This window comes from Lolium perenne, chromosome 4, assembly GCF_019359855.2.
Source record: "Lolium perenne isolate Kyuss_39 chromosome 4, Kyuss_2.0, whole genome shotgun sequence".
NCBI lineage: Eukaryota > Viridiplantae > Streptophyta > Magnoliopsida > Poales > Poaceae > Lolium > Lolium perenne.
The window spans coordinates 363,904,026-363,917,540 of record NC_067247.2 but is presented as its reverse complement, the minus strand read 5'-3'; the positions used below and the strand labels follow the sequence as shown (position 1 = coordinate 363,917,540).

Below are 13,515 nucleotides of genomic sequence, written 5' to 3'. Positions count from 1 at the left end.
AGAACTTGAAGTCTCATGACATCACGTGATAATGACACGGTTGCTTCCGATTGCATTGAGGGGCTTCTACCGGAAAATGTTGATCGCCCATTGTGAAGCTATGTGCATTCCTCAATGCAATTTCTCGAGAAGGTAATAAATCCAGAAATTCTCACCGAGGTTGCGTAATGATGTGGTCCAATGTCTCGTTAGTTTTGAGCTGGTGTTCCCACCATCCTTCTTCAATATTATGACACATCTCCTCGTTCACCTGGTCGATGAGATTTCCATTCTCGGTCTGTGTTTCTACACAATATGTTCCCCTTCGAGAGGTTCATGGGAGTCTTGAAGAAATATGTTCATAACCGTGCTAGGCCGAAGGAAGCATCTCCAAGGGCTATGGAACGAGAGGAGGTCATTGAATTCTGTGTTGACTTTATTCCTGACCTTAAGCCGATTGGTGTTCCGAATCGCGGCATGAAGGAGACTAAGTGGAAAAGGCACGCTAGGAAGGAAATCAATGATATGTAGGGACGGGATTTCTTTGACTCAAGCACACTACACAGTCCTACAAAGTTCCACCTTGGTGGCTCCGTAGATCGGTGACCACAAGAACTTTCTACGCTCCCAGAACCCGGGGCAGTCGAACGATTGGATTAGACGTGAACACATGTCAACTTTCGGCGGTTGGTTGCAAAAACATCTCCTGAATAACGAACATATTGAAGATCAGTTGTACTTGCTGGCCCAGACACCATCTTCGACTGTAGTGACTTTTCAAGGGTACGAGATAAATGGGAATACATTTTACACGATCGCCCAAGATAAAAAGAGCACCAACCAAAACAGTGGTGTCCGCTTTGATGCAATAATGAATGAAGGCCCAAATGACACATATTATGGTTACATAGAGGATATATGGGAACTTGAGTATGGACCTTCTTTTAAGGTCCCTTTGTTTAGGTGCAAATGGGTCAACAAAACAGGAGGCGGGGTTCAGGTAGACAAGTTGTATGGAATGACAACAGTGGATCTCAACAATCTTGGGTATAGAGACGAACCATTCGTCCTAGCCAAGGATGTGGCCCAGGTTTTCTATGTGAAGGATATGTCTACCAAACCAAGAAAAAGGAAACATAAGGAAACAAATACATCAAACGATGAGCCAAAGCGCCACATAGTTCTTTCTAGAAAAAGAAACATCGTGGGAGTGGAGGACAAGACAGACATGTCAGAAGATTATAATCAGTTTGATGAAATTCCACCCTTCAGAGTGAACATTGATCCAAGCATCAAGTTAAATGATGAAGATGCTCCATGGTTACGGCCGAAGAAGATTAATTAAATGATGAAGATGCTCCATCATCAAGTTAATTGAAGAATGTTCATGGCACAAATGAGTATCTCAACATGGCAATCAATTTCCCATTTATTTTTGTGTAATCATGTAACTGTATGTAAGATATTAAAAGTGGAGATGCGCCACGGGAGATTTCCCAACCCTTTCCCCAACACTGTTAGATGAGATGTAGTCGTTCAGGGGCTTGGCAAGGCGTATCGATGCTCCTTTTATAGGCACGGCACCTCTTCTACTTTGTCTTGTTCCTTCGACAGGCGTCGTGCGCTACATGCTTTATCTCATCGAGCAAAGCGCCCACCCATGCGTTCTTATCCTGCCGACATCGTTAGTCCCGTTTGTACCCACCAGCCGGGACTACAGGTTACCCACCCGCCCTGATCCCACCGACCGCCATGTTAGACGACACAATCAACGATCTTTAGTCCCGGTTGTACCCACCAGCCGGGACTAAAGGTTACCCACACGTCCTTATCCCACCGACAGTTTTTGGCGCCACTGCGTTCCCGCCTATTTTTCTTCCCGCGCTTTCCACTGCTTCCCGCCTCCGTCCTCCCGCCATTTTTTCACTATATATATGTTGGCTTGGCCTCCATTTACATATCACATCTAGACTCATATCCGCAAACCTCATCACCAGGTCACATGGCTTCCATCGTATCTCTAACCCTCCGGGAGGCGGAGGCGCTTTGCGCGTCGAACTACCCCTGCCCGCCGGGCTACCGCGTCCCTACCGGCTGGTTGCTGAGCGTCGGAGGGGTACCGGTCCCTCCTGTCCCTCTAGGTGTGGCGCGCGAGATGGCCATCACGAACCACTACTACTTCGAGCTCACGCCGCAGCAGCGGAGGAATCCCCGATGGCATCCCGACTACAGCCCGACTTGGGAGAGCTTCTTCATCAATCGGCGTGAGAGGGCGCTCGCCAGGCACGAGGAGGGCGGCCCGCCTCCTTCGAACTTCAACGAGGCCGGCCGTCGGCTGTGGTGGCGCGACCGAACTCTCCAGGGCGTCATGGCCCACCGTGGCCCCCGCCTGCGCTACCCTCAGTCCCAGCCCACGCGTGCTCTCCCGCCGAGGTTTGACTACCGCGACCCCGATGCCAGCGACGATGATGACGGCGACTACGACGACTACAGTGGCGAGTACTATAGGGCTAGGCACGAGTATGACTGAATGACTCGAACAGTCGAATCTGGCCATGTATCTTAATTAATTTTCAGTTGAGCTAGGCACGAGTACTATAGGGCTAGGCACGAGTACTATCTGGCCATGTATCTTAATTAATTTTCAGTTGAGTTCTGTACTTTAATTCCACATGTAATCTGGCGGGAAAGTTTTCTCATCATCAGCGTCTGCCACAACGACTTTATTGAAAATACAATAAAATAGATAAACAACTAGTCTAGTCGATCTACTCGTCGTCGGAGGTTGTCTCGGTCCAAATGTCGTCCCACCGAGGGTCGTTGTCGGCCCAAGTTGTATTCGGGTTATCGAGCTCGAACACGGCGACGGCCCGACGATGGCGCCTGTTGGACCTGCGTTGTGCCCGGAGGTCAGCGAAGAACGCGGCGGTGTTGTCGACGTCGTTGGGGAACTGCGCCCTCCACTGGCGCATCAACTCCTCGTCGTGCTCGGCGATTGCGATCCGGCGCTGCACCTGGCGGTGGCGGCGACGGTCCTCGTCGTCGGCGCGAGGAACTCCGCCTCCTCTAGCGATTCGACGTCTGGGAAGTTCATGTCGCACCGTGGCCGCCGAAATCGCCATGCGGCCGCGTCGTAAGCGCGCGCCGCCAGCTCCGGGGTGTTGTACGTGCCGAGGGTGAGCCGGAAGCCACCGGCACGCATCTCGGCGTAGAACCTACCGTTCGGCCGCGCTCGGACGCCACGAAACCGGACGAACGCGACGGCGCGGCGGCATCCCGGCGACGAATGAACGGAGGCGACGGCGACGTGTGGTTCCGCGCGCACGCGGCGCTTTATAGCACAAACGACGCGGCAAGTTTGGCGACAGTGGCGCGGGAAGCGGCGGGCGTGGCACGTGGAAGCGGCGGCGACAGTGGCACGGGGAAGCGGCGGGCGTGGCACGTGGAAGCGGGATCTGCACGTCGCACGGCGGTGGCGGCGGGCGAGGCACGTGGAAGCGGCGGCGACACGTGGCACGGGAAGGGACACGTGTGGCGGTGGCGGTGGTGGGCAGTACACGGCGGTGGCCCGTACATGGCGGTGACGGTGCTGGCCAAGCGGTGGCGGTGGCGGTGGTGGGCAGTACACGGCAGCGGTGCCGACGGGGTGGCCGTGATACTCAGTGAGTGGCGGTGGTGGGCGGCGGTGGCGGTGGCGACAGTGGCCAATACACGGCGGTGACGGTGGTGGCCAAAGGCGGTGGCGGTGCGGTGGCTTTTTTTCATTTGAAATAAGGCGGGAATGAAATTTTTAAAAAATTGGCCTTTGGACCCGGTTTGTATTAAAAACCGGGTCTAAAGGCCTTTTTTTGCGCCGCAGCAAAAACGCAGAAAAAGGCCTTTAGTCCCGGTTTGTTTTACAAACCGGGTCCAAAGTCTTTGGACCCGGTTTGTAAAACGCACCGGTCCAAAGGGGAGTATAAAGAAAGGACTTCGTCTCCCGGCGATCAATCCCGCGGAGACGAAGCGTGCCCACGCCGCCAGGCTGCCCAATCGCCGCGCCCACGCGCTGCGCCGCCGCCGCGCGCCATCGCCGCCGCCCTCGCGCGCCCGCCTCCGCCGCGCCCGCCTCGCCGCCGCGCGCATCGCCGCGCCGCCCTCCCGCCGTGCCCGCCTCGCCTCGCCGCGCACGTCGGCGCCGCCTCCGCCACTCCTCCCTCGCGTCCGCCGCCACGCGCCCGCCTCGCCGCGCCCGCCTCGCCGCGCCCGCCTCCGCCTCTCCTCGCCGTCCGCCGCCATCGCCGCCGCCGACCCCGCCGGCCGCCACCGCTCCTCTCCCTCCGCCGGTAAGCCTCCTATCCGGCTTCTTTTTTTTTTCATTTGTTAGATTATAGTGTAGTTAGTTTTACCCCGCAAAAAAAAAAAATAGTGTAGTTAGTTTTAGTGAAAATTTAGTTAAAATTAGTGTGTTAGTAAAATTAGTTAGTGTGTTAGTACGTAAAATTAGTGTGTTAAAATTATTAGTTAATGTGTTAGTGTGTTAGTAAAATTAGTTAGTGTGTTAGAAAAATTAGTGTTAGTAAAATTAGTTAGAGAAAAGTTAGAAAATTAGTTAGTTAGTGTTAGTAAAATTAGTTAGAAAAAAGTTAGTAAAATTAGTTAGGAAAAAGTTAGAAAAGTTAGAAAATAGATTCATTTGTGTCGGCGCCGCTTAGCGCGCCGACGGCTTAGACCGTTGCGGTGCAGAGTCCGTAGCGTTGACGCCGCGACATAGACTTAGGTTCGCGAAATTGAGATAGTGCTATAGAGGAGGAGCGCCGAGTCCGTGGCGGTAACGTCGCGCCCTGCCGACGCCCCAAAACAGGGTCGTGGAACGCGGCGTTAGTACAAAAGTAGTGAAGTTTTTTATTTAGCACAATATCATGTTTTTTATTTATATTAGTATACATATATGATTTGTTTTCGTAGCTACGATGCCGCGACAGCGACAGCCGGCGGGCCGTGGTCTGACTCTCACCGAGGAGATGGAGCAGATGGGGGAGGTCCGGGACTGGGCTCCGCCGGGGTGGCACTGGGAGGTCTTAGCTTCCGGGTCGCGCACCTTGGTGCGGAATCCGGGTCCCGTTGTCGACCCGGATATTCTTTGGTGGAGGTCTTATGGGCCACGGTCGTTTCGAGAGGAGCCGGCCGCCGGAGGAGGTAGCTCAGCGCATTGAAGCGGAGGACCAGCACGTTCGCCGTTACATGTACGCGTTAGACAACATGTATAGGACCGGATGGAGCGTTATGCGGGGATCTCATGTTAGCTATGCTCCCGTTGTTGTTCCGTGGCTTTGGGGGCACACCCAGCGCGGCTCAGGACCCGGTCGGCGCCCTCTAGGACCCGGTCTGCGCGGTTGAGTGGTTGTAGTAGTGATTGATATGTATTAGGGTTAAATAAACATGAACCCGATCTATGTATGCATGTAATCATGCAGTATCTGCTTTCAGCACTATATTATCGATCCTTAGTTAAGAACTACACATATGTAACTCCATTTTCAGTTTTACGCATTATCCTTAATTTGATCATATGATGGTTCCTATGTATAGCTTGCAGGTCGTTGTAGAAAGCATGAGAGAGATGAAATTCAAGAAAATTTCATGGAGGAACTCATAGCAAACGGTACTCTGGATGATCGCGACGACGACGTTATTCCAGATGATGGCGGTGACGATGTCACCGCAACTTATTTGAATGACTCCGGTGAGGGAGCGGAGGATATTGAGGAAGAAGATCCTAGTGGCGCCGGTGAGGAACAAGATCATCGTAATGGCTCCCGAACTGTAGTTATCACCGAGGTATATAAATTAATTAAGCCGCTGTTGATCGACTAGATGCATTAACTAATGAAATTGTACTGACTATGAACTATTTCTTTTTTAGCCCTCCGGATCGAGCACTTCTTACGTAAAGTCGAGGAAGCGAGGCCCGGCCAAAGTTGGATGACGGTGTTAGGCACGACATCACCCACATCGACAAGGATGGTAAACCGATTGCTCCAGAGAAAGGTGCAAAGGCATTTATAGCTCAATGTGGAGTGCTTGTTAGGGACCACGTCCCGATCACCGTTCGAGAATGGCACAAGCCGAAGGGACTAGTGCTGTCTGCAGAGGAAGAAGCTCAAGGTCTTTATATCGATGATGTAGCCAAAAACAGCATTATGAACAAGCTCATGGCACATTTCAACATAGTACCCGAAGAGGGGGGTGACGCTGAGAAGGCCAAGATGGAGCAGGCCCTCCGCGAGTTTGGCAAGAAGAAGATGGCCGAACTATTCAAGAGCCACAAGAAAAGATTGCGCCGCCTTATCAAGTTAAAGAAGACTCCTGGACGGTGAGAAGGTAAAAAGTCACCGGGACGAATTCGTGAAGTACCGCACGGAGTCGAAGAATTTTTGAGAAGGTCGGAAATAAATAAGGCAAATGCTGCGTTGAAGCTATATCACCAAATTCTGGGTCCAGGTGGATACGGGGCTAACCGTCCTAAGTGGGAGGCAGCTGAGGCGGAACCGACCGATAAAGGGATCAGATTAGGGACACACGGTTGGATCGAACGGTGCAAGGAGTGGTTCTACGGGATTGGGGGAACGTTGGATCCGAGAAACGAGGAAGTGCATCTAGAATAAAGCTCATCTGAACGTGCGCATTGATGCCATGGATAATGCACATAGGGAGGTGGAGGCGGGGTTGTTCCAGCCCGAAAGAGTGAACGATGAGCTGACACGCGCCCTTGGGAACAAAGAACACGGCGGACGAACACGAGGCACGGCAGGCTCCGTTCCGTGGAAGTATGGCTTTCTGCGGAAAGGAAGAGATTTCACGATAAAAGCCATGAGAGGAGGAAGGCAAGGGAAACAGACCGCCTGGCTAACTTAGAGGAGGGTATGAGCACCATGCAAGCCCAATTAACCATGGTAACACAAGTACTTACATCTCGGATGGCTCGGGGGCAGGCTGTAGATCCCTGCACTGCTCAATGCCATCGCCCCGTGCAATCTCAACCACACCGGAAAAGCAGCGTGGCTTCCTCTCAGCAGGTGGATAATGATGATGATGATGACCAGGTGGTCGAGCCTCCTCGCTACCCCCCCGTGGATGATCTCACTGAGAGCCGTCCTTGTGAGCTGCATGTTAAAGTTTTCAACCTATCCTTCAAGGCGGCGGTCGGCATCCTCTTACCTACAAGGTCTTACCATTGCCGTCCGGTCCAAGACGACTTTGCTGTTGTGATGGTGGATGAAGTGTTGAGAGAGTATGAGGGGTTGGTGCTTGAGCACCCTGCAGGTGAAGATGGGGAAATCAAAGAACCTGGAGAAGCCCGTAGAACCACCGTGCAATGGCGGAAGGAGAAAATTGTGTTTCCATGTGAGAAGCCAACAAGCAGGCCACCTCCGCCTCCTCCGCCACCTCAGTCTCCTCCGCGTGATGATTCTCCTCTGCGCGATGATGATTCCCCTATCCATGACCAGTCTCCTCCGCGTGAAAATACTCCGCCGCCTCCTCCTCCTCGTCAGGAGACTCCGCCGCTTCCACCTAAGCAAAGAGGAAGCGGTCCGCGGCACCTCCTACAGCTCCGAAGAGATCATCAACTCCAATGAGGGAACAGACTCCAGAGTTGTTGCCACATGAGCAGACTGAAGAGCAAAAGGCATTTCTTGCAACTGCGCCGAAGAAGATGTTTATTCCACCGCAGACAGTGAAGCACTTTGCCGAGACGAGAATGAAGAGACCTGAGCTGAGAGCTGATTATGACCGCTCTCTTGGACAGTCCTCTAAAGCGATGAAAGAAGCAAAAAAAGTCGCCCAGCTTGGACAGCGGGACATTCAGGCCGCACCCCACTTCATCGTGGAGCCATATCATGATCCAGAGACGGCATCGATGATCGAACGGGCGGCTAGAGCTCGTGGAGCATCGGTTGAGTACGAAGATTACTATCCAACGGCTCAAGTGGTAAACAAGTATAGATACGGATCTGATCTCGTCAAACCTGGCGAGCTCGCGCGTCTAGGGACTCAGATGCGAAGGTTGCATGACTGGTACCTGAAAGCCTGTCGAAGAGGTGATCGCTACCTCACGGTGTATCTTAGAGATGAGCATTACTTCCGGGGGGAAGACGAGATAAACATTGACGTAGAAGAACTGTTTCAGTTATTCAATCAAGACGCCCTCGACAAAGCTGTCATCAGTTGCTACTGCCTGTAAGTGATTTATTTGTGTAATTAAGTTTGTAGCTCATTCATTTGCACTAACAATTATCCTCATTATATTCTTTGTGTACGCTATACATTTAATTATGCAGAATGAAGAAGCTGGAATACAAAAGAGGCAAGCTCCTACCGCTGGGGTCATAGACCCAAACACAGTTCATGAAGTTACGGTTTCAGACTTCGCCAAGGACACAGAGGACAACATCGTAATGTTTTTAGAGAAGCAAGCAGACAAAGAGGATATATTCTTTCCCTACAACTTCAAGTGAGTGTTATATATAACATACATTATGCTTGTGCACCTTCCACTTTATTCTCGTAATCATTGAGCTATGCTTGTGCAGTTTCCATTTTATTCTCCTAATCATTGATCTTCACCTTGGAGTCGTAAACGTCATGGACTCGAAACGTAAAGAATATGCGGAATGGGCGGACATGGCTGCCATCCTCCAGAGGTAGTTTCAATCAATTTCGTATTGGCATCTTCATCTGCTCTAATTCGAAGATATCATCAACTAATCAATTACTCATTTACTCATTATTTTTTGCCGGGCAGGGCTTGGAAACGGTTCATCAATACTGTTCCGGGTGAATGGAAACCGGAGCTTACATTTAGAGATTACCCTGTAAGTAGTACTATATATATAGCTATGTCCGTGAAACTTTATATATGATATTTACTTTCAATACGATGCTTGATTATTAGTTTGATCGAACTATTTTTTCGTAAAGTGTATGAGGCAGGAAAAAGGGAATAACTTATGTGGATACTACGTCTGCACCTTCATGCGTGACATGTCCTGTCCCAAGGGTGGGGATCCCCAAATACACCACACTCGTGTACGATAACAAATTTTCACAATTAATCTTAATTAGTACCATCTATTGTATTGAGTTCCATTCATATATTGATCTCCTTTTTTAAATATAGATGACACGCCTGCGGGACACTCTCATAACAGCGGATCAAATAAAAGCAATTCAAGAGGAAATCGCGGGATTCTTTATTACCGAGGTCCTTACCCCAGGTGGAGAGCACTATCGGAAGATCGTGACGTCGGACGATATTCGTTCAGGAAAAGTTGTATTGTAAATATGCATGCATTACGTGTACTGTGTTGACTATGTCGTGTACTGTTGACGATGTCTATATATATTCATGACGATTTTTTGTGGTTTCTTGAATGATATATATATGCATTGCTGAAACTCTGCCGCGGCAAGGGAAACAGACTGTTTCTCTGCCGCGGCAGAGAAACACTGGTACAGCCGAAATCTGTGCCGCGGCAGAGAAATAGCAATTCTCTGCCGCGGCAGAGGAACATAGGCCCGGTTCGTACCACGAACCGGGACCAAAGCCCTTCCAGCGCGAGCTCCCTGGTCGCACCACGTGTTGAGCCCTTTAGGCCCGGTTTATCTTTGAACCGGGACTAAAGGGTACCCCCTTTAGTCCCGCCTTGTTGGTCCCGGTTCAGGAACCGGGTCTAAAGGCCCAAATGGACCGGGCCTATTGCCCCGTTTTCCACTAGTGCCTGCATTATTACTGAGATGTGATCTTACCTTCGTCGGCGCTACCAGCCTTCTGGGGATTCTCTGTACTTGTCTGTGTTGCGTCAGGAGTATGATCTTCAGCAGGATGACTTTACTGTTGATGAGTTCTACACCCAGTCATCCAGAGTGCGGCGATCTAGCGCCAGCTTGACTCCCTTCGCAGTAGTGTCTTTGGTACTTGCCACCAGTGTTGCCGGACAGTCATTCAAATATGGACTTTCAGAGGATCCATGAGTTCCTGTCTAGACTTCGTCTAGAGTTTGAGCCCCGTCGTGCTCAGTTGTTTGCTCGAGATCGTGTTGCTATCTCAGAGGTGTTGACTGAGCTTCGTGCTGAGGAGACTCGTCTGCATGGTGCTTGACTGCTTGGGACACCCTCTGTTCTTGCTGCTCGAGTTGCCACTACACCTGCACCGCCGCTTCTCCTCACACCACCGCCTACTGCTTCTGGAGGAGCCCGCCCTCCTCGCGGTGGGGGTCGCTCTCGTCCTCCTCGGTTCTCCACTCACTGTTGGCGGCCTGGTCATCTTGAGTCTGACTGCTATCAGAAGCAGCGGGGTGTGCCTCCTCGTGCTCCACCTTCAGCGTCTGTCACCACCGGCTTCACTGAGCAGTATATCGCGAGGCTTTAGCATCTCCTTGTCTCCTCTGGCTCTGCTTCGACGAGTACTGCTGCCTCTGCGGCCGGTTCCTCTACATAGTCAGGTACATCTTCGTGGGTTCTGGATTCTAGAGCTTCTTTTCACATGTCTCCTGATTCTTCCTCTCTTTCTTCGCTTCGCCCTCTTCCTCTACCTGTCCGTGTTCTCATTGCCGATGGTACTTCTCTTCCTGTTGCTGGTCGTGGCACTCTTTCTACTCCCTCCTTTCCCGTTCCTGATGTTTCTCATGTTCCCCATCTTACCATGGACTTGTTTTCCGCTGCTCAACTTGCTAATTCTGGTTGTCGGGTCATTCTTGATGTTGATTCTTGTTCTGTTCAGGACACTCACACCCGGGCTCTGGTTGGGGCTGGCCCTCGGTGCCGTGACTCCCAGGGACTTTGGGAGCTTGACTGGCTTCATGTTCCTTCTTCTACCACCTCACCGACCACACCACGTGTGCTTGCTGCTTCCACTCCCGCCTCCTTTCAGCAGTGACATCATCGTCTTGGTCATCTTTGTGGCTCTCGCTTGTCGTCTTTACTTCGTCGAGGTCTTCTGGGGCCCGTCTCAGGAGATGTCTCGCTTCAGGGTTGTCAGGGCTGTAGGCTTGGTAAAGAGAATCAGTTACCTTATCCTACTAGTGAGTCTGTATCTCAGCGTCCGTTTGATTTAGTCCATTCTAATGTATGGGGTCCGCCTCCCTTTGCTTCCAAGGGGGGCCATCGCTACTATGTTATTTTTATCGATGACTTCTCTCGCCACACTTGGATATATTTTATGACTTCTCGCAGCGAGGTTCTCTCGATATATAAGAGTTTTGTTGTCATGGTTCATACTCAGTTTCCACGCCTATACGTGTCTTTCGGGCTGATTCTGCTGGTGAGTATATCTCCCAGCTGTTGCGTGGTTTTCTGGCTGAGCAGGGTACTCTTGCCCAGTTCTCATGCCCTGGCGCCCATGCCCAAAATGGCGTGGCTGAGCGCAAGCATCGTCACCTGCTTGAGACGGCTCATGCGATGATGATCGCTGCCTCTCATCCTCCTCACTTCTGGGCTAAGGCTGTGTCTATTTCCACCTATCTCATCAACCTTCGGCCTTCCACAGCCTTGCAGGGTGGTATTCGTCTTGAGCGTCTTACTGGTCACACTCCTGATTACTCGACCCTTCGTCTTTTTGGTTGCGTTTGCTATGTTCTTCTTGCTCCACGCGAACGCACCAAGCTGACTGATCAACCTGTGTCTTCCTTGGCTACAACCCTGAGCACAAGGGATACAAGTGTTGGGATCCTATTGGTCGTCGGATGCGCATATCTCAGGATGTCACTTTTGATGAGTCTTGTTCCTTCTATCCTCATCCCTCCTCCTCTTCCTCCTCGGTGGATGATATCTCTTTTCTCATGTTTCCTGACTCACTGTAACATCCCAAATTTTAAATAAAGGAAGAAGAAGAATTTCAAAGTCCAAAATTTAGAACCAACAAAAAAAATTATTTGCATATAGTGCTATGCATAGGACTTGTGCATTCTTGTGTGATATGCCATGATGAGTGCTTATGTGTTTATGTACTAAACCCTAAAACCCTAAATTGATCAAGAGAAGATCACAAATCAAATCAAACAAAAAGAAAATAAATCAAATAAGAAAAACCCTAAAACCCTCACATATGGTTTAGGCCATTTTTTAAAATCTTTACCTTAGACCAATTTGACTTTCACAATTAGTTTTATTATGTTACTAAACACTTATTACAACTTTTGGAATCAAAGAAATTCAAATCAAATCAAGTTTGAACTCAAAATATGATCACATGTAATAATGGTCATTTCTGCCATTTACAATCTGATCACTACTTTGAGCCCCTGGATTTCAAGATTTTCAAACCAAACAAATACAATTCTTTGCACCTCATCCAAGTACACATCAAGGTGAAAAACTTTTGTAAAGACCACCATATCAAATTCATCTTGGATCAAAAACTATGCTCATGCAAAGTTGAGACTTTTTAACAAATGCAACAATCTCACAGTTTGCCAAATTTGCATTTCTTTTATTTTTGCAATGCCACCACCACCTTTGAGTGTCTCTGGTCATTTGCAACCAAACCAAACCACCCATTTTCAAATTTTGGAACTACTTTGCCTAGACCAAATTTGGCACAAATTTGAATTTGCAAATATGATCAAATCTCAAACACTATTTGGAATAGTGTTGGCCTAACCCTAACTCCACCACTTGCTTCCTACTGGTTCCCTGGTCCCCTCTCTCTCTCTCACACCAGCATAGAAACCCTAGGAGAGGAGCTATGCATGGCATGGACATGGCCATGCCGGCCATGTTCCACATGGCAAGCCCCTCCCCTCTCCTTCCCTCACCAGCCACGGCCACCGTGCCATTTTGCGCCACCTCGCACCCCTGCATCAGCCTACACCAGCCACTGTCGAGGAGGAGCACGACAGGAGCCAGACCAGCTCGCGCCCATGGCGGCCAGGACATGCCGACGCCGTCGCGCGTGCACGCCGCAGACGCCCACTGGCCACCTGTCGCCTGGCCACCTCGCGCATCGCCTGGACCCCCTTTGAGCACGTTGAGCATCGCCGCGCCACCACGAATCTGTCAGACAACCTCGCGACCGCGACCCGTGCCCGCCGCCGCCGGAGACGAGGACGAAACCCCGCCTCGGGCGCGCCAGACGTCGCAGCGCCCCGACCAAGTTAGGCACCGCCTGAGCTAGCTAGCGCTGCCTATCGGACCGCCATGATGTGCAGAACAGTGCGCCTCCCTCGCCTAGCCCAGTAGCTCGCCGGAGAAGCCGCGCCCATGTCGAGTTCGCCGCAGCACCCACGGCCACTCCCTCGCCTATAAAAGGAGACTCCCATTCGTCGATCTAAGCACACCAGCACACTCACCTCTTCTCCCTCGACCGCCTGAGCCACTCCACTGCCTCGATTAGCCATCGCCGCCGCTCAATTTCTACCTCACTGCCGCACGCCGCCGCGGAAGCTCGCCGCCGATTGGAGCCGCCCCAGGACGCGTCACTGCTACCAGGCGCTTCACCGTCGTCCACCACTTCGTCGAGCACACTGCCCACCGCCGCTAGAGCCACGGTGAGCTCTC

General features: G+C 51.1%; 2 protein-coding genes across 2 annotated transcripts in view; one reads left to right on the top strand and one right to left on the bottom strand.

Annotated features, from left to right (window-relative positions):
• Positions 1–13,515, bottom strand: part of LOC127296737 (uncharacterized) — a 48,657-nt gene that overhangs the window by 7,334 nt on the left and 27,808 nt on the right. The gene's annotated exons all lie outside the window — the stretch shown is intronic.
• LOC127296740 (uncharacterized) lies at positions 8,556–9,374 on the top strand. The gene is made up of 4 exons (XM_051326949.2): positions 8,556–8,663; positions 8,765–8,834; positions 8,941–9,048; positions 9,140–9,374. Exons 1-4 carry the CDS (start codon positions 8,605–8,607, stop codon positions 9,299–9,301), a joined length of 399 nt encoding a protein of 132 aa, XP_051182909.2. The 5' UTR covers positions 8,556–8,604; the 3' UTR covers positions 9,302–9,374.

What these genes read in the sequence shown, in the direction of transcription:
- LOC127296740 (XM_051326949.2), top strand. Translation starts at nt 8,605, where the DNA reads ATGGACTCGAAACGTAAAGAATATGCGGAATGGGCGGACATGGCTGCC. An exon ending in ATGGCTGCCATCCTCCAGAG is followed by an intron (nt 8,664 to 8,764) that starts GTAGTTTCAATC and finishes TTTGCCGGGCAG; the next exon opens with GGCTTGGAAACGGTTCATCA. An exon ending in TTACATTTAGAGATTACCCT is followed by an intron (nt 8,835 to 8,940) that starts GTAAGTAGTACT and finishes TTTTTCGTAAAG; the next exon opens with TGTATGAGGCAGGAAAAAGG.